We start from the raw sequence: 23,787 nt of genomic DNA, 5'->3' as shown, positions 1-23,787 counted from the left end.
AAAATAAAACATAACACACAGAAGCAGAACTACAATTTATGATAGGAAAGAACAAAGCTAACATTTTTTAAAAAGAGTGATAAGATAATAAACCATTTAGAGAAAAAAAATTATACACAGTGAGCTATCCAAGAACAGTCTGTTTAAGTTGTGGGGAAAGCTTGTTAAAAACCCAGGATTCAATTAGAGGTTTGAATATTTTTTATTTATTTATTTTTTTTAGAGATGTTTCTGCTCAGATAGTGAGGGGCAGAGAATTCTAGAGGGCTGGTGCCGTGAAATAGAACGCTTGGTGTCTGGTGGACTCTTAAAGTGGCCTACTTGGGGTTGGGATGAACAAGGCAGTGGTCATTAAGCAACGAAGGGAACAGGCTGAACAGTAGGGGATAGTAAGGGATGAGAGAGAGGGAGATACCTTTAAAGCACAAGAACTTTAAAGGTGATCCTTTGTTCTATTGGGAGCCAGTGATGCGATTTAAGAAGAGGAGATATGTGATCAGACCAGCGAGCATCACAGAGAAGTCTCAGCGATATTTTGTAGAGTTTGCAGTTTCCTTAGTAGAGAATGATTATAGCCTAAATAGGTTAGTATTGCAGTAATCTAGCCTGGTGATAAACAGTGATAGGATCAGAGCATGTAAGACGTCATGGTCTAGATACTGTCAAACAAAACTTAACTGCCACAGCTCGAAAAAACAGATTTATATGACTGGAAGATTTGTGCAGAAAATGATAGTTGAGAATCCAGCAGAACACCCAGATAACAAAAAGATTCTACAGGAGAAATTTGGGTACCAAACAGTTGCAGAGGGAGGGCTGGAGGAGGAAGACCACCTGAAAACCAGCAAGCTACTTTGTTTGTTAAGAATAAGCTTATGGTCCTCAAGCCACTTGGAGACCACATTCAAGTAATTCTGGAGATGGGAAATAAAGGGTAAGAAAAGATTTGTGGGACAGATCAACAGAATATCATCAAGATATGACAAGAAACATCAAAGGATTAGATAAGTGTGGCGAGAGGGTTCAAAAAGAGTGTGCTGGTAAACATTTAACAACGCACTCTCTCCAAAAAAACACCCATAGATAAGTACGTAACTGTATTATACATTCTACTGATACAAATGATATGCGCAAGAAGCAACCAATTTACAAATAATATTAAAACATAATATTCTATACTGTAAATTCCAAATGGCCAATTGATTTTAGCCACACTCTTGTATCTGTAGGCAACAAATGCTTCCCTGTTTACTAAGCCACGCTAGCAGCTGCTGTGCAGCAATACCAATAAGCACACTCAAAATGAATGGGCTGTTTTGGTATTAGCGCACCAACACTTAATAAACAAGGAGGTATGTTTGCTATTCATCCAATGTTTGAAATTCATCCCAATCTGCTAATCCTTTTCACAATAAATTTACTGACATTCAATCTGACATATGATTTACTGTCAGACTATTTCTCACCCTATACACCAATATAACCACTACTGGGAAACCGGAACAAGCTGGACTGTTACAGATTTCTACACAGACACCACATGCCAGCAGAATCCTTCACCTCAGTCGCACGTGCAGAACATGGACAGACCATCAACTGATAGAAAATAGGGAGCCACAAAAACATGAAGATAAAAACTGAAGACCGCCCCCCCCCCCCCTAAGAAAGCCAGATTCTATAAGCAGTGAAAATACTGGTAAAAGTAACAAATACGTTTTCTTCTATATGCCGCTAAACACAAAATTAGAAAAGATATATATTTCCAAAAAAGCAACAACCATGAACAGCATATCCCCCTTTTCTTTCCCTCCCATCCCATCCATGAGCAGCATGTCCCCTTCTCCTCTCCATCTCCTATGTGCTGCATTTCTCCCTTTTCCCTTCCCTCCATGTATGACATGTATCCCCTCCTTTCCCTCCTCTCCCTCTCATACACATACAGTTGACCCCTTCTCTCCTTCTCATCCATACAGTTGACTCCTTCTCTCCCTCTCATCCATGCAGCTTGTCCCATCTCTCCCTCTCATCCACATACAGCTGACCCCCTTCTCTCCTTCTCACCCACCGCAGTTTGTCCCCTTCTCTCCTTCTCATCCATGCAGCTTGTCCTACGCAGCAGATAGCATATTCAAAACCCAAACTCCCTCCCGCTCCCACTTTACAGAGCTCTGGTGGTGCAGTGGTCAGCTGGGGAAGAAACAACTCTCCTATGCTCCTTCCCATGCAGTCTCCACTCTCCATACTGAAAATGGCTGCCGTGAGTTCCCGCGGCAATCTCACGATACTGCCACTGAAACTTACGGCAGTCACTTTCTGAATGGAAGGTGGAGATTGCATGGGCAGGAGCATACGTAGGAGGATCGCTCCTTCCCCAGCTGATCTGGCACAACAACTAGCTCGCAAAATTAAAGAAAAATTAACAACTGGTTCTCGTGAGCCGGCTCCAGCACACCACTGGATGGAACCCTGAGGAACACCACAGGTAAAAGGATGGGAAGCAGAGGAAGTGGTGATAACTTTGAAAGAGCGTCCATGCTAGGACTGATCCAGATATCCTCAAAGAGGATAAACGAGAGAAGAAAGGAGTGATCAAGAGATAGAAGAAAGCGGAGAGATCAAGATAGAGAGCCAGAATAATAAGGTGTTTATCTAAGTGAGCGATAATTTCGATCTGTAAGGACTGTTTCAGTGCTAAAATGGGGACGAAAACCAGACTGCCTTGGGTGGAGAGCTAGAGGCTTTTCAACAAAAGTAGCAGCTTGAGTGAAAACAACCTTCTCGATAATTATGGAAAGGAAACCGATTTGAAACTGGGCGGTAGTGTGCTGGAATCTGTGGGTCGAGGTTGGGCTTCTTCAGAATCGGACGGACTATGGCAGCTTTCCAGAGGGTTGAGAATTGGCCAGATGAGAGGCTATTGTTAATAAGATGTAGTAACTGTGGGAGATTTCCAAGAGAAGAAGATTTCAACCAGGTTGTAGGGATGGGGTCCAGAGTACAGGAGGTAGCCCTCACCGGTGCCAAGGTCTAGGAGAGGGAGACTAATGAAAGGGGATGAAAGGAAGACCAGGAGGACCCACCAAGGAAGGGAGAGGGGGAGCAAAGTGTGTGTGTGTTGGGGGGGGGGGGGGGGGTTGGCAGCAGAAGAGGAGGGAAGAAAAGAGATCTGAGATCTTAATGGAAAAAGAATTTTATGGGGGTTAACTGTCCCATGAGTCCTCTCTGATATGCTGGTCAGTTGCCCACATACCAGACAGGTCTTCTAGAAGGCTATTCCTAATCATCTGACTCTGTGTTAGTGTAGGAAAGTATAAATGCTCCCTATTACCCATTCCAACCCAAGAGGTTATTCCCTTTAAATGTTGTATAAGAAAGACATAAGATAGGTTTCAAAAATATATGGCTTTATTCTTACCAAAGCAATACAAGGCGATCAGGTACACAAGCAGGAGTGGAGGTCCGTCTGACAGCATCTCAGCATGGCAGCCTTGGAGATCTCCAACCTCACCCAAATTTGCTGTCAGTTTTTATACCCTTCTGCTTGCATTCAAATCAATGGGCTCTCATACCTTTGTATGATAAAGTTGTTTACTCCGATGACCCCCCCCTTTTCATGCCCAACCACAGATGCTCAACAAGAAAGCCTCCCTCCCTTTCGGAAAGCTAATCCCACCCCTCTCTTATTTTGGGACTTCCCTATTCCCCTGTTGCTACCTGAAGATCTTAAGATATTTCATAATTCTTCACTGTCAATCTGCAAAAACAAACCTCCTCTAACTCAGATACAGAGATGAAGGAAGCCATTTCATAGATGAGAGATACCATTTTGATTTCAGATTCCTTGACCATTCTTTTTCCAATTAGGCCTCAGTCTGGGCTCTAGGCTGGGCCTTGCTTTTCCAGCAGGCTTCCAGCCGTACAAGCCATCTAATTTTTAACTAGGCCAAAGTTTCTATATGGCCTGGTCTGTCAGGTTTGGCCTTCCACCATCCGGTAGTGGCCCTTGGCTGTATCATATCTCTACAAAAATAAAACTGAAAGGGTCTCAGCCCGGGGCAATTGAAACTGAGTAGGGAAGGGGGGGGGGGGGGCGACAAGTTTTTTTTTTAAAAAGATGTACAACTACTACTACTATTATTTAGCATTTCTATAGTGCTAGACGGCGTACGCAGCGCTGCACAAACATAGAAGAAAGACAGTCCCTGCTCAAATAGCTTACAATCTAATAGACAAAAAATAAAGTAAGCAAATCAAATCAATTAATGTGTACATGAAGGAGGAGAGGAGGGTAGGTGGAGGCGAGTGGTTACAAGTGGTTACGAGTCAAAAGCAATGTTAAAGAGGTGGGCTTTCAGTCTAGTTTTAAAGGTGGCCAAGGATGGGGCAAGACGTAGGGGCTCAGGAAGTTTATTCCAGGCGTAGGGTGCAGCGAGACAGAAGGCCCAAAATCTGGAGTTGGCAGTAGTGGAGAAGGGAACAGATAAGAAGGATTTATCCATGGAGCGCAGTGCACGGGAAGGGGTGTAGGGAAGGACGAGTGTGGAGAGATACTGGGGAGCAGCAGAGTGAGTACATTTATAGGTTAGTAGAAGAAGTTTGTACAGGATGCGAAAATGAATAGGGAGCCAGTGAAGCGACTTGAGGAGAGGGGTAGTATGAGTAAAGCGACCCTGGCAGAAGACGAGACGGGCAGCAGAGTTTTGAACCGATTGGAGAGGGGAGAGGTGACTAAGTGGGAGGCCAGCAAGAAGCAGACTGCAGTAGTCTAAACGAGAGGTGACAAGGGTGTGAATGAGGGTTTTGGTAGAGTGCTTGGAAAGAAAGGGGCGGATTTTATGGATGTTGTAAAGAAAGAAACGACAGGTCTTGGCGATCTGCTGGATATGAGCAGAGAAGGAGAGAGAAGAGTCAAAGATGACCCCAAGGTTTCGAGCTGAGGAGACAGGGAGAATGAGAGAGCCATCAACAGAAATAGAAAACGGGGAGCGGGGAGGTGGGTTTGGGGGGAAAAATGAGAAGCTCGGTTTTGGTCATGTTTAATTTCAGGTGGCGTTGAGACATCCAGACAGCAATGTCAGACAAGCATGCTGAAACTTTGGTTTTGATGCAAGGTGAGATATCAGGGGTAGAAAGGTAGATTTGGGAGTCATCAGCATAGAGATGGTATGAAAAGCCATGGGATGAGATTAATGAACCAAGGGAAGAAGTGTAGGTAGAAAAGAGGAGGGGACCAAGAACAGCACCCTGAGGTACGCCGACAGGCAGAGGGATAGAAGTAGAAGAGGATCCACCAGAGTGAACACTGAAGGTGCGGAGGGAGAGGTAGGAAGAGAACCAGGAAAGGACAGAGCCCAGGAATCCAAGTGAGGACAGGATATCGAGGAGTATGCTGTGATCGACAGTGTCAAAAGCAGCGGAAAGATCAAGAAGAATGAGGATGGAATAGAGACCTCTGGATTTAGCCAGTAATAGGTCATTGGAGACTTTAGTAAGCGTAGTTTCGGTTGAGTGGAGAGGGCGAAAACCAGATTGTAGTGGGTCAAGAATAGCATATGAGGAGAGAAAATCAAGGCAGCAGCGGTGAATAGCACCCTCAAGTAATTTGGAGAGAAAAGGGAGGAGGGAGATGGGTCTGTAATTAGAGGGACAAGTAAGGTAGAGTGAAGGCTTCTTAAGGAGAGGTGTGACCACAGCATGTTTAAAGGCAGTAGGGACAGTTGCAGTGGAAAGTGAGAGGTTGAGAATGTGACAGATAAAAGGAATAAGAGCAGGTGAGATGGCATTAAGAAGGTGGGTGGGAATGGGATCAGAGGAACAGGTGGTACATTTTGAGGAAGAAAGGAGAAGTGTAGTTTCCTCTATAGTAACTTCAGGAAAGGAGGAAAAGGAATGAGGGGAAGGAGAGAGAGGGGAACGGACTAGTGGAGGGAGAGGTGGCGAGGTAGAGAATTCAAGGTTTATCTTTTGAACCTTGTCATGAAAGAATTCAGCAAGGGTCTGAGGAGATAATGAAGGGGGAAGTTGGGGGAGGGGGCACCTTGAGGAGAGAGTTCAATGTGGTGAAGAGAAGTTGAGGGTTAGAGCCAAGAGAGTTGGTCAGTTGGATATAATAATCCTGTTTGGCACGTAAAAGAGCAGATTGGAAGGAGGTCAGCATGAACTTAAAGTGTAAGAAATCAGCAAGGGCCCGAGATTTCCGCCAGAGGCGTTCGGTGGAGCGGGTACAGGAACGTAGGTAGCTGATATTAGAAGTCAGCCAAGGTTGGGGTTTTGTACGCCTTATAGGGCCGGTCATCAAAGGTGCAAGAGTGTCTAAGGCAGAGGATAGAGTATTGTTGTAAGAAGAAACAGCCTCGTTGACAGACGTGGATGGTGCCACAGTAGAGAGGAGGTTTGAAACATGGGAGGAAGAGATGAAAGGTCAATATCGTGAAGATTCCTAGATAAATTAAATAAGATAGGACGGGACTGGAAGGGAGGAGATTTAAGTGTGAAAGTTATAAGATGGTGATCAGAGAGGGGAAGATCAGAGGCAAGGAACCTAGAGGGTGAACAGTTGGAGGAGAAGATGAGATCAAGACAGTGACCATTTTGATGAGTGGGGGAGGTGGAGCATAGTTGGAGATTAAAGGAGGATGTTAAAGCAAGTAACTTGGAAATATAAGAGTTGGAAGGATCATTAGCAGGAATATTTAAGTCACCAAGGATGAGAGAGGGGGAGGAAGGATCATGGAAGAAGGCAAGCCAGGCATCAAAGTCACTGAGAAAGGATGAAAGGGACTTATCAGGGGGACGATAAATTAGAACACAAACAATACCAGCTGATACCAACAAGAAAAGATCTCAATTTACACTGAAGTTATGTTTTATTATTATAATTATTTTTTTTTTACATTTTCTCCACTCCCCCAGGGACATTTCAAGGTTATCCACAGAAACCAGTACGCCAACTAAAAAACAACAACCTGTGCAGAGACAAGTGTTCAAAACCTATACATAACCTCTTCCACAGGGAAAGGGGGTTGAGTCAGGCAGGAGGGGAGGGAGACTGGGGCTGATGACTTGCCAGCAATTAAAAAAAAAAATTCACCCTCCTATCAGTGCCTGAGCCAAATTTTAATTTGGGCACCAAAATGAAAAGTGACATTTCACAATGATCTGCAGATCACTTCTGTGATTTTAATGCGGCAGTAATTTGCATGCTCACTGGATTTTCAAAAGGCATTTGACAAAATACCTCATGAAAGACTCCTGAGGAAATCAAAAAGTCATGAGATAGGAGGTAATGTCCTACTGTGGATTAAAAACTGCTTAAGAGAGAAAACAGAGAGTAGGGTAAATGGTCAGTATTCTCAATGGAGAAGGGCAGATAGTGGGGTTCCCTAGGGGTCTGTTCTGGGACCGCGGCTTTTAACATATTTATAAATGATCTAAAGATGGGAATAACTAGCGAGGTAATTGACTTTGCTGATGACACAAAGTTATTCAAAGTTGTTAAATTTCAAGAGGATTGTGAAATTGCAAGAGGACCTTACGGGACTGGAAGACTGGGCATCCAAATGGCAGATGATGTTTAACGTGAGCAAGTGCAAAGTGATGCATATGGAAAAAAGAAACCCAAACCATAGCTACATGATGTAAGGTTCCACATTAGGAATCACCACTCAGGAAAAGGATCTAGGTGTCAACATTGATGATACATTGAAACCCTTTGCCCAGTGTGCAGTGGCAGCTAAGAAAGCAAATAGAATGTTAGGAATTATTGGGAAAGGAATGGAAAACAAAAATGAGAATGCTAAAATGCCTTTTTATCACTCCATGGTGCCACCCCACCTCAAATACAGAGTGCAATTCTGATCACCGCATCTCAAAAAATATACAGCGGAATTAGAAAAGGTACAGAGAATGTCGATGAAAATGATAAAGGGGATGGGATGACTTCCCTATAAGGAATGGCTAAAGCAGCTAGGGTTCTTCAGCTTGGAGAAGAGATGGATGAGGGGATATATGACAGAGCTCTATAAAATACTGAGTAAAGTGGAACAAGTAGACATGAATCGCTTGTTTACTCTTTCCAAAAATACTAGAGGGCACGCAGTAGTAAATTTAACACAAATTGGAGAAAATATTTCTCCACAATGAGTAATTAAATTCTGGAATTCATTGCCAGAGAATGTGGTAAAAGTAGTTAGTTTAGCAGGGTTTAAAAAAAGCTTTGGATAATTTCCTAAAAGAAAAGTTCATAAGCCATTATTAGGATGAACTTGGGAAAATCTACTACTTATTCCTAAAATAAGCTTTTTCTTCAAAACAGGACCTCAGTGGTGACTCGTTTCACATGGAGAGAACGCCCCATGACTCACCTCGTCATCGATCCACTGATGTTAACTTATATCTTAAATTTATCAAATCTTCTCCCAAATGAAACATTTATTTTTAAACTTACGAAACTTTAAAAAACTTATTTCATATATACTCTTCACTATTACAGATACTATTTATAAAAAAGCACTTACCTTTCTCTGATGTAAGTACATAAGTAATGCCACACTGGGAAAAGACCAAGGGTCCATTGAGCTCAGCATCCTGCCCACGACAGCGGCCAATCCAGGCCAAGGGCACCTGGCAAGCTTCCCAAACGTACAAACATTCTATACATGTTATTCCTGGAATTGTGGATTTTTCCCAAGTCTATTTAGTAGCGGTTTATGGACTTGTCCTTTAGGAAACCGTCTAACCCCCTTTTTTAAACTCTGCCAAGCTAACTGCCTTCACCACACTCTCCGGCAACGAATTCCAGAGTTTAATTACGTGTTGGGTGAAGAAAAATTTTCTCCAATTTGTTTTAAATTTACTACACTGTAGTTTCATCGCATGCCCCCTAGTCCTAGTATTTTTGGAAAGCATGAACAGACACTTCACATCCACCTGTTCCATTCCATTCATTATTTTATATACCTCTATCATGTCTCCCCTCAGCCGTCTCTTCTCCAAGCTGAAAAGCCCTAGCCTCCTTAGTCTTTCTTCATAGGGAAGTCGTCCCATCCCCGCTATCATTTTAGTCGCCCTTCGCTGCACCTTTTCCAATTCCACTATATCTTTCTTGAGATGCGGCGACCAGAATTGAACACAATACTCAAGGTGCGGTCGCACCATGGAGCGATACAACAGCAGTATAACATCCTCACACCTGTTTTCCATACCTTTCCTAATAATACCCAACATTCCATTCGCTTTCCGAGCCGCAGCAGCACACTGAGCAGAAGGTTTCAGTGCTCTTTTATACATAGTATCTGTAATAGTGAAGAGTATACATTAAATAAGTTTACAAAAATTTCATAGAAGTTTATAAAATTTTTTTTTTTCATTTGGGAAACGATTTAAGGCAAATTTACATCAACGGACTGATGATGAGATAGGTGAGTTATGGGGAGTGTTCTCCATGTGAAACGAGTCACCACTAATGTCCTGCTTTGAAGCGAAAGCTTTTCAAATTATGCACAGTATATTTGTATCATGTTATAAAGTGTAATTGGGGAGATCTCGCGATGCTGTGAGCTGGACGGACGCTTAGCGCTGCAGCTCTGGGACCCCGGCTCCTAAACGCCCCCAAAATAAAAGAAATCAGCTGAGTTGCCTCCCTCCCGCGAACACACATAACGGAGGACTGTATGGACAGATATTTACGCCGCTCACCAGCTCAGATGGCGCATAAAGCGGTGAAAAAAGAAAAAAAACAAACTCGCGAGTGAAAACAAAATGGCGGACAACGAGAACGAATTGAGAACGGAATTCTCCGAAGCTCAATTGGCACAGATTACAGCAGCGATCATGAAGGCACTAGCCCCGCAGTGGGACTCCCTGTCCGAAAAACTAGACAGTTACGCGGCGGGCTTTGATGGCTTGCAAACGCGAATGGGAGATGTGGAGACCAGAGTAATGGCGCTGGAGGACGATGTTAGAACGCATGGGCCTGAGATTGTCAGCTTGAAACAGCAACTGGTAGATCTGACAGACAAGTTCGACGATCTCGAGAATCGCTCGCGGAGAAATAATATAAGGTTAGTTGGCCTGCCTGAAAGCATACCGGAGGCTAACATGGCGGAGTGGCTGGAACAATGGCTGGGCAAAGAACTGGCTTTGACTGATTCAAGAGGGCCATTGGTGGTAGAAAGAGCCCATAGAGTAGGCCGGAAAAACGAAGATGTTAATCGACCCCGAGTGGTAATAGCAAAAATACTGAACTATAAGCATAAACAAGAAATCCTGCAGGGATTCAAATTGAAGAGAGACTCACTGACCTATAACACTAAACGAGTACTAATTTTTCAAGATTTTTCCCGGATTATACAAGAAAAAAGGAGACAATTTCACCCCCTCTGCACAATACTGATCAAGAAAAAAATTAAATTTATGCTAGCATATCCAGCTCGATTCCGAATCTTTTACCAAGATAAATGGCAATATTTTGACACAGTACAGCCTGCACGAGCATTTCTGAATGGATGTGGATTATTGACGGGAGAATGAGAGTTGCTGGACAGGCGCGGGAGTCTGGTCATGAAGCATAAGCAGATTGTAAGGTGAGGGAAGCACAGGGAATGGGGGGGCAGGCGGGGGTCGGGGCTCCTTAGCGTCACAAGAGATCCCCCACTTTCAGCTAGCGCTGGAAGGGCACATAGGGTTTTGGCAGAGGGTGAAGGGGGGAGGGGAGGGAGGGAGGGACAAGAAGAACGGACAACTAATGATCTATGAAAACCAATCATCAGGGCAGGAGAGACAACGATTAATAACAGAAGACAGATGTTCCAGAGGGATAGGGGGAGGAAGAATAGATAAAGAATTGGATATAATACATAGGATTAAGACTCATGCAATCCAGCACCATAAGACACAAACATGCCAATTAGGCTAGCTACATGGAACGTAGGGGGAATAACTTCCCCCATAAAACGAACAAAAATCTTGACTGCACTAAAGAGACATAAAATAGACATTGCTTGTTTACAAGAAACGAGGCTATCAGACCAAGAGCATAAAAAATTGAGAAAGCAGTGGGTTGAAGAGGTTTATGCAGTTTCGGCCCAGGGACGGAAGGGGGGAGTGGCTGTCCTAGTGAGGAGGGGAGTGACCTGTAAGTTTACAATAATTGAAAGAGGAGAACAAGGGAATTATATACTGCTCCAAGGGTGGGCACAGGGAATAAAATTTCACTTACTAGTAATATATGGTCCTAACGTACCGGATAAAAAGTTTTTCCAAAGTTTGATAGCTAGATGTTTGGCAATCCGGGAGGGAGAGCTGATGGTAGTGGGCGACTTTAACCTGATCTCTGACCCCACCTTAGACTGCTCGGCGACCGCGTCCCCATACTATCGGGGGTATAGAACACAGATGTGGCAGACTTTCGCCGACACTCTGGGATTGGTGGACACATGGAGGACCTTCCATACGGGGGAAAGGGACTACACCCACCGTTCCAGGGCCCATAATACCCAGGCTCGATTAGATTACATACTAACAGATCGTTCCCTGTTCTCCCGGATACAGGCGGTCCACATAGGCCCTGAAGAGATTTCGGACCATGCCCCAGTGTGGGCGGACATTGAATTTGCTGTGGAGGGGGGAGGGGGTGGCCCAGGCTGGCGTTACCCAATTTACTTGGCTAAGGACCCCCACTTCAATCAATATATACATACAAAATGGGCCGAATTTAAAGAATATAATATACAACATAGGGACCAACCCAAGTTATATTGGACAACCTCGAAAGCGGTGCTGCGAGGAGATATAATTGCCTATGTGTGCAGAAGGAAAAAACAAATGGCGAATAGCATCCTACAGTTAGAGAAACAAACCCAGGTAGCTAAAAGGACATACATCCAAAACCCTAATACATACACAATGGAGGCTCTCAGGGCGACACAAGTCGCTCTAAACACTCTTATCCATGAGAAAACAACCCACTCCATGAATTATCAGAAATACAGACTTAAGCGCTTTGGAAACAGATCAGGGAAACTGATGGCCAGGCTAATTAAGGGATGGGGAGGCTCTAGAATTATAGAAGCGATTAAAGGCCCTAATGGACAGACAATAAACGATCATAAAGCAATAATTGACCGGTTCACGAAATATTTTGCCTCCTTATATGGAGCAGAGGAGGGGGGGCCGGGGACACCCATGGAGATACAACATTACCTAGAGCAGGCGAAGGTCCCCAAACTGACGGAAATAGAACTAGAATCCCTAAATGCACCTTTGCAACTTAATGAACTTCAGGCAGCGATAAAGACTTTAAAGACATGTTCGGCCCCGGGACCTGATGGATACTCCGCGGAATACTATAAAAACATACCGATAGAAGTAATGGGAGACTTGCTAGCCTATTTTGAGGAGATAGTTGAGTCAGGTTCATTTCCCTTACACGAAAACACAGCATTAATCACCCTGATCCCGAAACCAGAAAAGCCCAGAGAGCAAGTGACATCTTACCGACCTATCTCTCTCATAAACGTAGAAGTAAAACTACTGGCTAAGATACTGGCAGAGAGGATGGCAGCACCCCTTGCTAGGATGGTGACCCAAGAACAGGTGGGCTTTGTCAGAGGGAGACAATCCTCATTTAATGTTAGGCGCCTGTTGTTGGCGATGGCTCGCTGCCGGGCGGGGGGGAATCCCGCCCTGGTGGTGAGCCTAGATGCAGAGAAGGCCTTCGACAGGGTCGCTTGGCCGTATCTTTTCCAGACGCTAGAACACATGGGTTTCGATGGGTGGTGTATGGAGGTGATGCGGGCACTCTACAGAGAACCCTGGGCAGGGCTATTGGTGAATGGAAGGCAGGGCCCGCGATTCCCGATAATGAGAGGGACGAGACAGGGTTGTCCCCTGTCACCACTCCTCTTTACTATAGCCTTGGAACCCCTGCTCCGAACTGTTTTGTTAGCGGAGGAGGTAAGGGGGGTTGCGCTGGGACAGGAGCAAGTCAAACTTCTGGCTTATGCTGATGACCTACTCCTAGTGTTAGAGGAACCGGCACGCTCTCTCCGGGGCATGATGACCTGCCTGGAGATCTATGGACGCTATTCTGGATTTAAACTGAACTATGATAAATCTTGGGCGCTCCCACTGATGCCCTCGGTGAAGGGCGACTGGCGTGGTCCCTTCCCTCTCGGATGGGCAGAAGACTCCCTCAAATATTTGGGGATTCAGATTCCAGCAAACTTGAAGAAACTTCATGAACTTAATTTAACTGCTTTGCTGTCAGATACTAAATCAAAGCTGGAGGGGTGGGAGAACCTCCCGATATCCCTATTTGGACGAGTGGCACTATACAATATGTTTATTATTCCAAAATGGATATACGTCTTTCAAACAGTGCCCCTTTATCTTACCAAAACGGATGAACGGCAACAGAACAGACTCTTAAATAAATTTCTATGGAGAGGAGGGAAGCCAAGACTCCCGTTGAGGATGATGTGCACCCCAGTGGAATATGGAGGGGTGGGCCTCATGAGCTTACGGCATGTGACTGTCGCCTGCGGAATGCGCCATGTCAACGACTGGCATAGACGAACTTCAGATTTTTCAAACACCCCTCTGGAAAGACGGATGTCCCCGGTTGCGGACTTGGGATGCCTCCTGCATCTGACAGGGAAGGAGACCCCTACGGAACTACATCAGTCAGGTATAATGCCGGCGGCGCGGGCCGCGTGGCGCTGGGTGTGTAAGCTACACCATTTTTCGTCGAGAGTAACACCATTTCTACCCATATGTGGCAATCCGCGGTTTCCCGCGGGAAATCTATACCCAACATTTAAACGCTGGGAGAGACAAGGACTCAAATATCTGTTACAAGCAGTGAATGACGAAGGGAAAATTAAACCCTTTGCGGAATTACAAAGGGAGTACAGTATCCCCAGCAAAGATTATTGGCACTATTACCAACTGGCACATTATATACGGGGGCTGCCTTGGGCAGACCTGGCGGAAGATGTTAGGGAGGAACTGTCGACGGCATTCTCCTTTGAAGCACAACAACGAGTGCCAATGACCTTCTACCACAGACACATCAAGGACTCCGCCTCAGAACTGGATTATAAAAAATTAGCGGAGGCCTGGACCAAGGATCTCGGAACCCCTATTCAGGAGGAACACCTCAGGTCTTTTATCCTGGGCATTCGCAAAAGGTCCAGATTCATTGAGCACTGGGAGACATGGTATAAATTTGCGCTCCGAATGTACATTTCACCCCGCAGAGCATTCCACATGGGGACCTCCCCCTGGGGAGAGTGCCCGAGGTGTGGTACAGCAGGAGTATTAATTGGACACATGTTCTGGGAATGTAGGAAGGTGGAAGAGTTGTGGAGGGAGGTGCTGTTCCAGGTCTCCTCTTGGTGGAGATCTAAGTGGTACTATGATGTGTTGCTGTTGTTTGGCAGACCCCGCCTGGGACTGCCAACACCAAAAGGCTATAAATCTTTTGCAAATAAAGTAACTTTAACAGTAATGCAATTACTCCTGGCAGGATGGACTACTGGACAGTGCCTAAATATTCAGCAATGGCGGGTCAAGCTGATTGAACTGATGAGACTTGAAAGGCTAGACATACAGGACTGGCAATCCGAAAGGGGGGTAGAGTTCCAGGACTGCTGGAACCCCTTCTGGAGATCGTTGTCACCTGGAGTTAGAAGTAGACTTTTAAATGTTTGAATACTTGCCTGTTCTTCTGCAGGGGGGTGGGAGGGGGGGAAGGAAGGGATAGGAATTAACATTGGGGGGGGGGGGAGAAAATAAAATGCTTGGTGACGCAGTTGGAGATGATGTTAAATACAAGATTTCATTCATGTTCATGTTGGAACAATGTATAAGTTGTGTTACCAATAAACAGAGTTAAACATAAAGTGTAATTGGTTGGGTTTTTTTGTTTGTTTTTTTTATATATTATACTAGTTTTGGACCTCCTTCTCTAAATTCTGTTTGACCACATAACTTGGTTTATTCCTAGGATAAGCAGCATAAAATCTATCTTACTGTTCTGGGATCTTGTCAGGTACTTGGCCACTGTTGGAAACAGGATACTGGGCTTGATGGACCTCTGGTCTGTCCCAGTATGGAAACACTTTATATAAGTGTTTACCGGCGTTAGTTTCGTGGTAGAGCTGCAAGCTAAGCCAGCTCTACCATGAGACTTTCCATGTCAGCCCCTTAGTTTTGTAAATTGGCTTCCATCTTCAATTAGCTTTCACCCATTATCCTACCTCTGAATTCTGCACCTTATCCCTGGCTCTCACTCCTTGCAGATGGCCCCACTGCTTTTAAGTAAAGACCTAGCCCTCTTCCCCATGTTTTTATTTATTTTTGTTACATTTGTACCCCGCGCTTTCCCACTCATGGCAGGCTTAATGCGGCTTACATATACAGGTACTTATTTGTACCTGGGGCAATGGAGGGTTAAAGTGACTTGCCCAGAGTCACAAGGAGCTGTCTGTGCCTGAAGTGGGAATCGAACTCAGTTCCCCAGGACCAGAGTCCACCACCCTAACAACTAGGTTTTTGTCTGTTTCTGTTAAGATTGTAAAATTCAAGTTAACAGGGATCGTCAATTATCTGTGCCTGTGTATGTATATCTGATAATAGAGTACTATACAAATAACAGTATCAGCAGCGTAAAAGACCACCAGAAAGATTTCACTCAGTTTGATGACCTTTGTATGTTCTTTTGTAAGAGACATTAACTTTGATCTCCAAATTCTTGCAGTCCATTGATAATCCCCAGCTGAAAGACTTTGAGCTATTCTGACAAAAACACGCATAAATTACATCATCCCACTGTTTAAGATTGGTAGACACATAAACGACTCATGCCTGCTACTATTGCAAAAAGAAGCTCCTACCAAATATTGAGTCAAGGGGTGTAAACACTGATGCAATCAAGACATTTTGGTTTCTTATTCTCAATTATGTTTGAATATTTCTACAATTGTTCCTTTTCAGTGAAAGTAAAAAGTATGTTGCATAAATCAGAGAAAGACTCCCACTTTAATGCATTTTGAATTGTATTTTTCATATTCTGCCATCTAAAAAATGTGTAACACTACAAAGCACTGTATAGTTACCAATATTTCACCTCAAATTTATCACAACATACTCCCATGATTCTTTTTATAATCAACCTGTATTTTTAAACTATTTTGAATAATTTTTGTCATCTGCAAATCTGATCACCCTCATTGCTCCCTTTTCTAGTTCATCAATAACTCACTGGCGAGCTTGCAAACAATGTTTCCAAATTACCATTTCTGTTTCTTGACATGTGATTTTTAGTTCTTGTAACGGAAATTAATTTGTCCCCAAACCAAACTTCTACTTTAGATTACATATAAAACAGATAGAATAAATTTGCAGTTGTTCACCAGTGAGTCCTTAGAACCCATCTACCTAATCTAGTTTCAGGCTATTTCTAAGCAATGTGTGTACACAGATATTTCTCATGGATATTCATTACCAACGGACTATTTAAAGATTTTTTCATGAACTATATGGAACATTTCGTCGTCAGTGATGAAGACAGATAAGTCATGTGACTTTGATGACGTTTTATGTTTGTGAAAAATAGCATATAGAGTATCACAGATGATAATATAAGTATGTTTAGATGTATGTTAAATTTAATGGGATATTGTATTTAATAAAATGTTTCTTGATAACTTTGATAACAGAAGAATAGGTCATTAGTAATTATGGATATTCATTAGAGATATCCTGAAAACCTGACTGATTAGGTCAGTGCTAAGGACTGATTTTGGAGCCACAGTATAGACATTACATTCTTCATTTAAGTTCTTCATTGCTATTGATTATTCTGTAATTCAGAACAGTCCCAAAATGGGGCAAACCAAACCAGAACAAAAATTATGGGGCTGATTCACTAAGGTGCAGTAAGGTTTGCAGTTATCAAAATTAATGTGCTCTAACTGCTAAACCTCTTAGGTAATTGTTGGGAGTGTTGCCAGCACATGGTTATTGCACTTTTACTACATGGTAGATAAGTGATGCAGTTAGCTATACCTCTTGAGGTGGAGATTAACTGCTCTGTGTTATGGCCATGTTAACCGTTAATACATAGTAACTAAGCTGCAGTTCCTGCCCATTCCCTGCACCCTTCTGTGTTAGCTAATCCCTGGGTTAAACAGTTAACTGTTATGCTGCTGTGTTATAAACTTACAAAGCAGGTACTACTATTACTAATCATTTCTATAGCGCTACTAGACGTACGCAGCGCTGTACACTTGAACATGAAGAGACAGTCCCTGCTCGACAGAGCTTACAATCTAATTAGGACAGACAAACAGGACAAACAAGAGATAAGGGAATATTAAGGTGAGGATGATAAAATAAGGGTTCTGAACAAGTGAATAAGGGTTAGGTACTGAATCCAGAGCTTGTGAGCAATTAAAATTGCTTCATTAATGCCATTGAAAGCTGGATTATCAAACATTTCCAAAATGATATGCTCAGATGAAATGGGCAGAGATTGAAGAGTCACACGTTCTACAGTAAAAAGATTAAACTGAACGTCTATATTTACAAAACCACTTACAGGCCACTGATCTTCTGTTGGAGTTCCCAAAGTCTCAAATATTTTTGTTAGCTGATCAAGATCAGAATCTCCTGGCAAAAATGGAACCTGAAAAAACACAAACATAATAATCTAATGAAATAGCTGGAAATGAGAAACGAAACTCCAGGACTCAGGACTTATAAAGCTGCAAAGTGCCCTGCTCAATGTATAGGTCTTCTACCAATTAGGCAAATGATTATAAGGGGGGGGGGGGGGGGGGGGGGAACGGAACAAGGCACTTCTGTCAGAATCCTCACCGATCCCTTCAGCCTCTGGAATATTTCTCCCCCACCCTCAAAACACACATATAACCAGTCATGTTCAAGTGTACAGCGCTGTGTACGTCTAGTAGTGCTATAGAAATAAGTAGTAGCAGTGCTTTTTTTTGTGTACCGGCACCTTTTTTTTGCCCTGCTCCGCGCCATGGTTACCGCCACTTATCTGCCCACCCTGGCACCCTCTTCTCCCCCCAAGGATCCTTTTTATTTTATTTTAAATTTACCTAACCTCTGTCCGAGTCCGACATGGGCAGCAGCGTCACTGGAAGCGCTCCCCTCCTGAGTCCCGACGTGTCTAGCAGAAGCTTCCTGATTCGTTCATTCTCAGTGTCCTGCCCTCGAGGGCGGGACACTGAGAATGAACGAATCAGGAAGCTTCTGCTAGAGATGTCGGGACTCAGGAGGGGAGCACTTTCAGTGACGCTGCTGCCCATGCGGTCGGACTTGGAGGTCAGGTAAATTTAAAATAAAAGAAAAAGGATCCTTGGAGGGAGAAGAGGGCGCCAGGGAGGGCAGGCAGTTGGACATGGGAGCGGGAGGGCAAGGGAGAGAGGACCATCTGGACATGGATGGCAGGGCTCAGGGAGAGAGGGGAATTGCTGGATAGGGATGAATGGAGGGGGCAGGGGACATAGGAGCATGGGAGGGCAGGGAGAGAGGGGAATTGCTGGATAGGGATGAATGGAGGGGACAGAGGAGCATGGATGGGAGGGCAGGGCTCAGGGAGAGAGGGGAATTACTGGATAGGGATGAATGGAGGGGGCAGGGGACAGACGAGCATGGGAGGGCAGGGCTCAGGGAGAGAGGGGAATTGCTGGATAGGGATGAATGGAGGGGGCAGGGGACAGAGGAGCATGGGAGGGCAGGGCTCAGGGAGAGAGGGGAATTGCTGGATAGGGATGAATGGAGGGGGCAGGGGACAGAGGAGCATGGATGGGAGGGCAGGGCTCAGGGAGAGAGGGGATGGATGCCTGGAGGGGGGGCAGGGGAGCCAAGGGAATCGCTGGGTGGGTATGGTTGGCTGGAGGGGGGCAAGGGAGCCAAGGGAATTGCTGGGTGGGTATGGATGCCTGGAGGGGGGCAGGGGAGCCAAGGGAATCGCTGGGTGGGTATGGATGGCTGGAGGGGGGGCAGGGGAGAGAAGAGAGTTGCAGGACATGGATGGAGGAGAGGGAAGGGAGAGAGAAGAAATGCTGGACATGGATGGTGGGGAGGGAAGAGTGAGGAATGAGATGAGGGAAAAGGAGGAGAGGAGAAAAACTGCACATGGATGAAGAAAATAGGCAGAAGCTGGATCCAGTGGACAGCTTTTACTTACGGATGTAGGACAAGAAATTAAGAAAAAAGGGGGAAAGTAAAGAAATAAATGGAAAGGAAGCCCTGGAAACGGAGTTAAGGGAACAGATAGAGAACAGCAGAATCAGAGACTGGGACCAATATGGAAAGAAAAACAAAGTCACCAGACAACAAAGGTAGAAAAAATCACTTTATTTTCATTTTAGTGTTTGAAATATGTCTAATTTGAGAACTTACATATGCTGTCTTATTTTGCACTGGGTATACTGGAGCTGTAACAGCTTACAGAAATTATTTATAATGAAAAAAATCACGTTATTTTGTTCTCCTATACTAGTATGTTTTCAATGATGTCTGTTTATATGCGCCATAGCTGGTATAAGGGGTGTGGGCTAATGTGGGTGTGGCTATCTTAGGGGTGGACAAACAGCCAGATGGGGTTCACACTTTCCACAGAAAACGGAACACAAACAGTAATGGGGTGGAAAGGAACCAGTATCAAGTGATCAGTCACCACATCAAGGTAAGATGCTCCAAAAGAAGCCTTTATTAGGACCCAACACGGTCCGTGTTTCGGCTAAAACGCCTTCATCAGGGGTCTACAAAACAACCGATGATTGCTCAATTTGTTTGGTGGAGCATTTAAATATCTTGACAAGCGTCTTGGCCTGGATTGGCCGCTGTCGTGGACAGGATGCTGGGCTCGATGGACCCTTGGTCTTTTCCCAGTATGGCATTACTTATGTACTTATGTACTTGTATAACGTGCTGTCAATACAAATACAAAAGCTAAAAAAAAAAAAAAATCAGCCGCATAATATTTTTAGCTTTTGTATTTGTATTGACAGCACGTTATACAAGACGCTTGTCAAGATATTTAAATGCTCCACCAAACAAATTGAGAAATCATCGGTTGTTTTGTAGACCCCTGATGAAGGCGTTTTAGCCGAAACACGGACCGTGCTGGGTCCTAATAAAGGTTTCTTTTGGAGCATCTTACCTTGATGTGGTGACTGATCACTTGATACTGGTTCCTTTCTACCCCATTACTGTTTGTGTATCATAGGGGTGGAGCCATATGTGGTGACCCCGCCCATAATGAGTACCGGCACCTTTTTTTCTACAAAAAAAGCACTGAGTAGTAGTATCCCCTCCATCTATGTGCTTTGCTCAAGTGATAGCATCTGTTGGGGAGGGTTCATTTGTACACATCCAGCCAGTTTGGTTTTCAGGATATCTACAATGAATATGTATGCATTGCCTTCATTGCATGAAAATCTCTCATATGCATATTCATTATGAAGATCTTGAAAACCAGAGTGGCTGGGTGTGCCCCAAGGACTGAGTTGTAAACCACTGCTATGCCTATTAATTGTTATGCAAACAGCTCAAACGTTTTGAACACCTATGGCTTAATACATTGGGATCTGCTCCAGGTACTATTTTTGATAGTTTTACCTCAATTAAAATTAAATTATTTTATTCATTAAAATAGCACAAACTGTGCTAAACAATTCAAGTTGGAAAAGATATATACATTTTTCATTATGTCGTTTTGTCCTTTGATACAGAAATCTACATAGGGTTACAATTGCTAACTAATGGCATGACAACTCTGAAAATACAAAAAGACATCATAAGGTACTTTTATCTATATGAGAGTTCAGCTGAACTCCCATGTCCAGGGATGGAGCTCCCTTTCCCAGTACCTGAGCCTTAATGCGCCCAAGTATTAAATCCAGGTCTGAGAGGAGGGGAAATTATATTGAAATTCAAAAATAATGGGACAAGCACAAAAGATCCTTAGTGATGGGAGTCATAAGAATAAAGTAAGAGATAAAGGACAGTCTGTGGAACCAGAACAGGGAGGGAAACTGAATAGACTAGATGGTCTTTATGATCTTTACCTGTCCTGCTATCATATGCTATAATATTCTAGGAATTTTTTGGTGCAAATTCTGGGAGTAACCATGTTAACAAGAGTAGGTTACTTAACTCATTGGATTCAATTTACCGCTCTGTAAGGAATGTCATATGTGATATTACACACTAGAGCAGTGATTCTCAAGGCACATCTAGCCACTCAGGTTTTCAGGATTACCATCTATATAAATAAAATCCCCCCTCAGACGTTCTGAAGCTCACTCCATCTGTCCTGAACTCCTGTCCTCCTGGTAGGCTAGGCTATTCGGACTACTCACCCTCAGTCTCAGCCACACCCATCTGGGCCATAGGCCACGCCCCATCTGCACATAAAAAGCACCCTCAACGTTCTAAAGCACACTCTGAGGCTTCAACAGTTCGTATGTTCGAAGCTCTGTAACCATTTTTAAGCACACTACATCTCTGCCCCGCCCTGACCTATCAGAGAAGGTAGGAGTGTCACAGCTGCACCGCTCTGACCTATCAAAGGGAACTGAAACAGGAAAAGGGAGGAGCGTCATACCGAATGACGGACCTATCAGAGGGAAGTCAAATAGAAGAAGGGAGGAGTGTCAGAGGCCAAGGGGACGGCCGTATCTACGTCTCATAGGTTTCCTTGCTTTCTTTTCAGTGTATTGCAGCTGCAGCCACTTAGGTAAGTCTAGCAAGCCTGTCAGCTACTGAATACAGAAAGCAAAAGATAGCATGTGGGAACTTGCTCCATTTTGTTCTCTGGAATGCAGTGATTATTATACAAATGGTCTTGCTTTCATTATTTTGATAGGGGCTGCCTTCATGACTGTCCACAGTCCCCCCAGTCCTGACACCTGACAGGGGGGGACAGGGAAGGACACTCACTGTCTCACATACGCACTTGCACACACTCATTCTCACATACACACACACTCACACCCACTCTCTGTCACACACACACACTTGCACATTCTCACTCTCACACAGTCACTCTCACAGACACTCTCTCAAACATACACACTCCGCGCAAAACCTTGCTAGCGCCCGTTTCATTTCAGCCAGAAACGGGCCTTTTTTACTAGTAATGAATATTGATCAGATAAACCAACTAGATGCAAATCTCTCTCATGCATGCTCATTGTGATAATCCTGAAAACCCAACTGGCCAGGTATGACTGCAAGAGAGGGTCAAGGGAATTGTAGTTATCAAGCTAGATGAATATCACAGGTCTTCTTTTAAAGTCGAGGGGCCAAAATTGTGGAACGAGCTACCTATGTACATAAGGTCTTTGAAGCCCTTAGATTAAGTTTAAAACATTGCTATTCTTAGAAGTACTTGGCGACCAACAAGCCTCTGTTTAGGTATGAGTCATATCTGCTTTGGTAAACTAGCGAGTAATGTGTAAGCTGATGTTACCATGCTTACTGTGTGTGGAGTCCTTGGTGTAGTGTAGTGTGTACATGATGGTTGTGTTTTTGTTAAGATTTTTCATTTCATCACTATGAAAGTTACTTATTGTAAACTGCCAAGAGCTTTACGAATTGTGTGGTTATAAGTGTTTTAAATAAATACAGTGCACTCCATTTAAGTGCACGTCAGATAAGCACATGCTGTTTAACTGCATGCCGTACTTCGGTCTTGTTTTTGGTGCCATCAATTTCTATGGGAACAAAATTCGGTTTAGCACACCACTGATAAGTGCAAGATTCGCTTATATGCATGGTTTATTATTATTTATTGCATTTGTATCCCACCTTTTCCCACCTATTTGCAGGCTCAAAGTGGCTTACATAATTTTGTTAATACAATTAGTCCTGGATGTCAGGTACAGTTATTGTTATAGCAAGATTAGTTAAGGGAAGAAGTAGAGAGTAGAAGGAAGGCATTTATTAGGTATAATAGACCGCTCCTCTGCAGGAAAGACTCCGCATAAGTGCACGCACAGAATATGGAAGCCGATTGGCACGTGACAAAGGGGCGGTAAATTTGAAATCTCATTGGTTAACTGCCACAGGCAGAAGAAGCGAAAGAAAGTTGTTAGAGTGTACACTGGAGTCGTCGTCGTTGCGCAACTGTAAGACTTTAACACTGGCTGAATGAATAGAAGTTCTTAAAATATTAGAAAACAAAGTCAAGCATCTATTGCTAAAGAATATAGTGTCAATCCCAGTCAAATTTCACGTATCTTGAAGCAGAAAGATCAGCTTCTGGAAGACTGGCAAAACAATGCAAATCCACACAGGAAACGAAAAAGGTCGGGAAAAGCTGAGGATATAGAAGATGCTCTTCTTCGGTGGTTTTCTCAAGTCAAGAGCAGACAGTTTCCTGTCAGTGGTCCACTGCTTATGGAGAAAGCTAATCAGCTAGCTGAAAGTCTTGGACTAACTGAATTCAAAGCCACTGTTGGATGGTTGGAAAGATGGAAGGAGAGGAACAACATAAAATTCAAGAAACAGCATGGTGAAAAACAAGACGCTGATGACTTTGGTGCTGAAAATTGCGTTGTTTCAGTTCTTCCTACCATCTTGAATGAGTTTGCACCTCGTGACATTTTCAATGCTGACGAAAACGGTCTCTACTGGCAAGTGATTCCTGATGCAATACTTGCATTCAAACAAGCTGAAACTACAGGAACTAAAATGTCGAAGGACCGACTGACGATCCTCCTTTGCTGCAATATGGATGGGAGTGAG

The 23,787-nt window shown here is 43.9% G+C and overlaps 1 protein-coding gene across 2 annotated transcripts in view; it reads right to left on the bottom strand.

The window, feature by feature from the left end:
- Positions 1-23,787, bottom strand: part of CDK7 (cyclin dependent kinase 7) — a 151,773-nt gene that overhangs the window by 42,451 nt on the left and 85,535 nt on the right. For both annotated transcript variants that reach the window (XM_030192287.1, XM_030192286.1), the window contains one exon: positions 17,603-17,689. In XM_030192287.1, the coding sequence (XP_030048147.1) occupies positions 17,603-17,689 (87 nt within the window). The remainder of the gene's footprint in view (positions 1-17,602; positions 17,690-23,787) is intronic.

This window comes from Microcaecilia unicolor, chromosome 2, assembly GCF_901765095.1.
Source record: "Microcaecilia unicolor chromosome 2, aMicUni1.1, whole genome shotgun sequence".
Lineage (NCBI taxonomy): Eukaryota > Metazoa > Chordata > Amphibia > Gymnophiona > Siphonopidae > Microcaecilia > Microcaecilia unicolor.
This window is presented reverse-complemented; position numbering and strand designations above follow the sequence as displayed.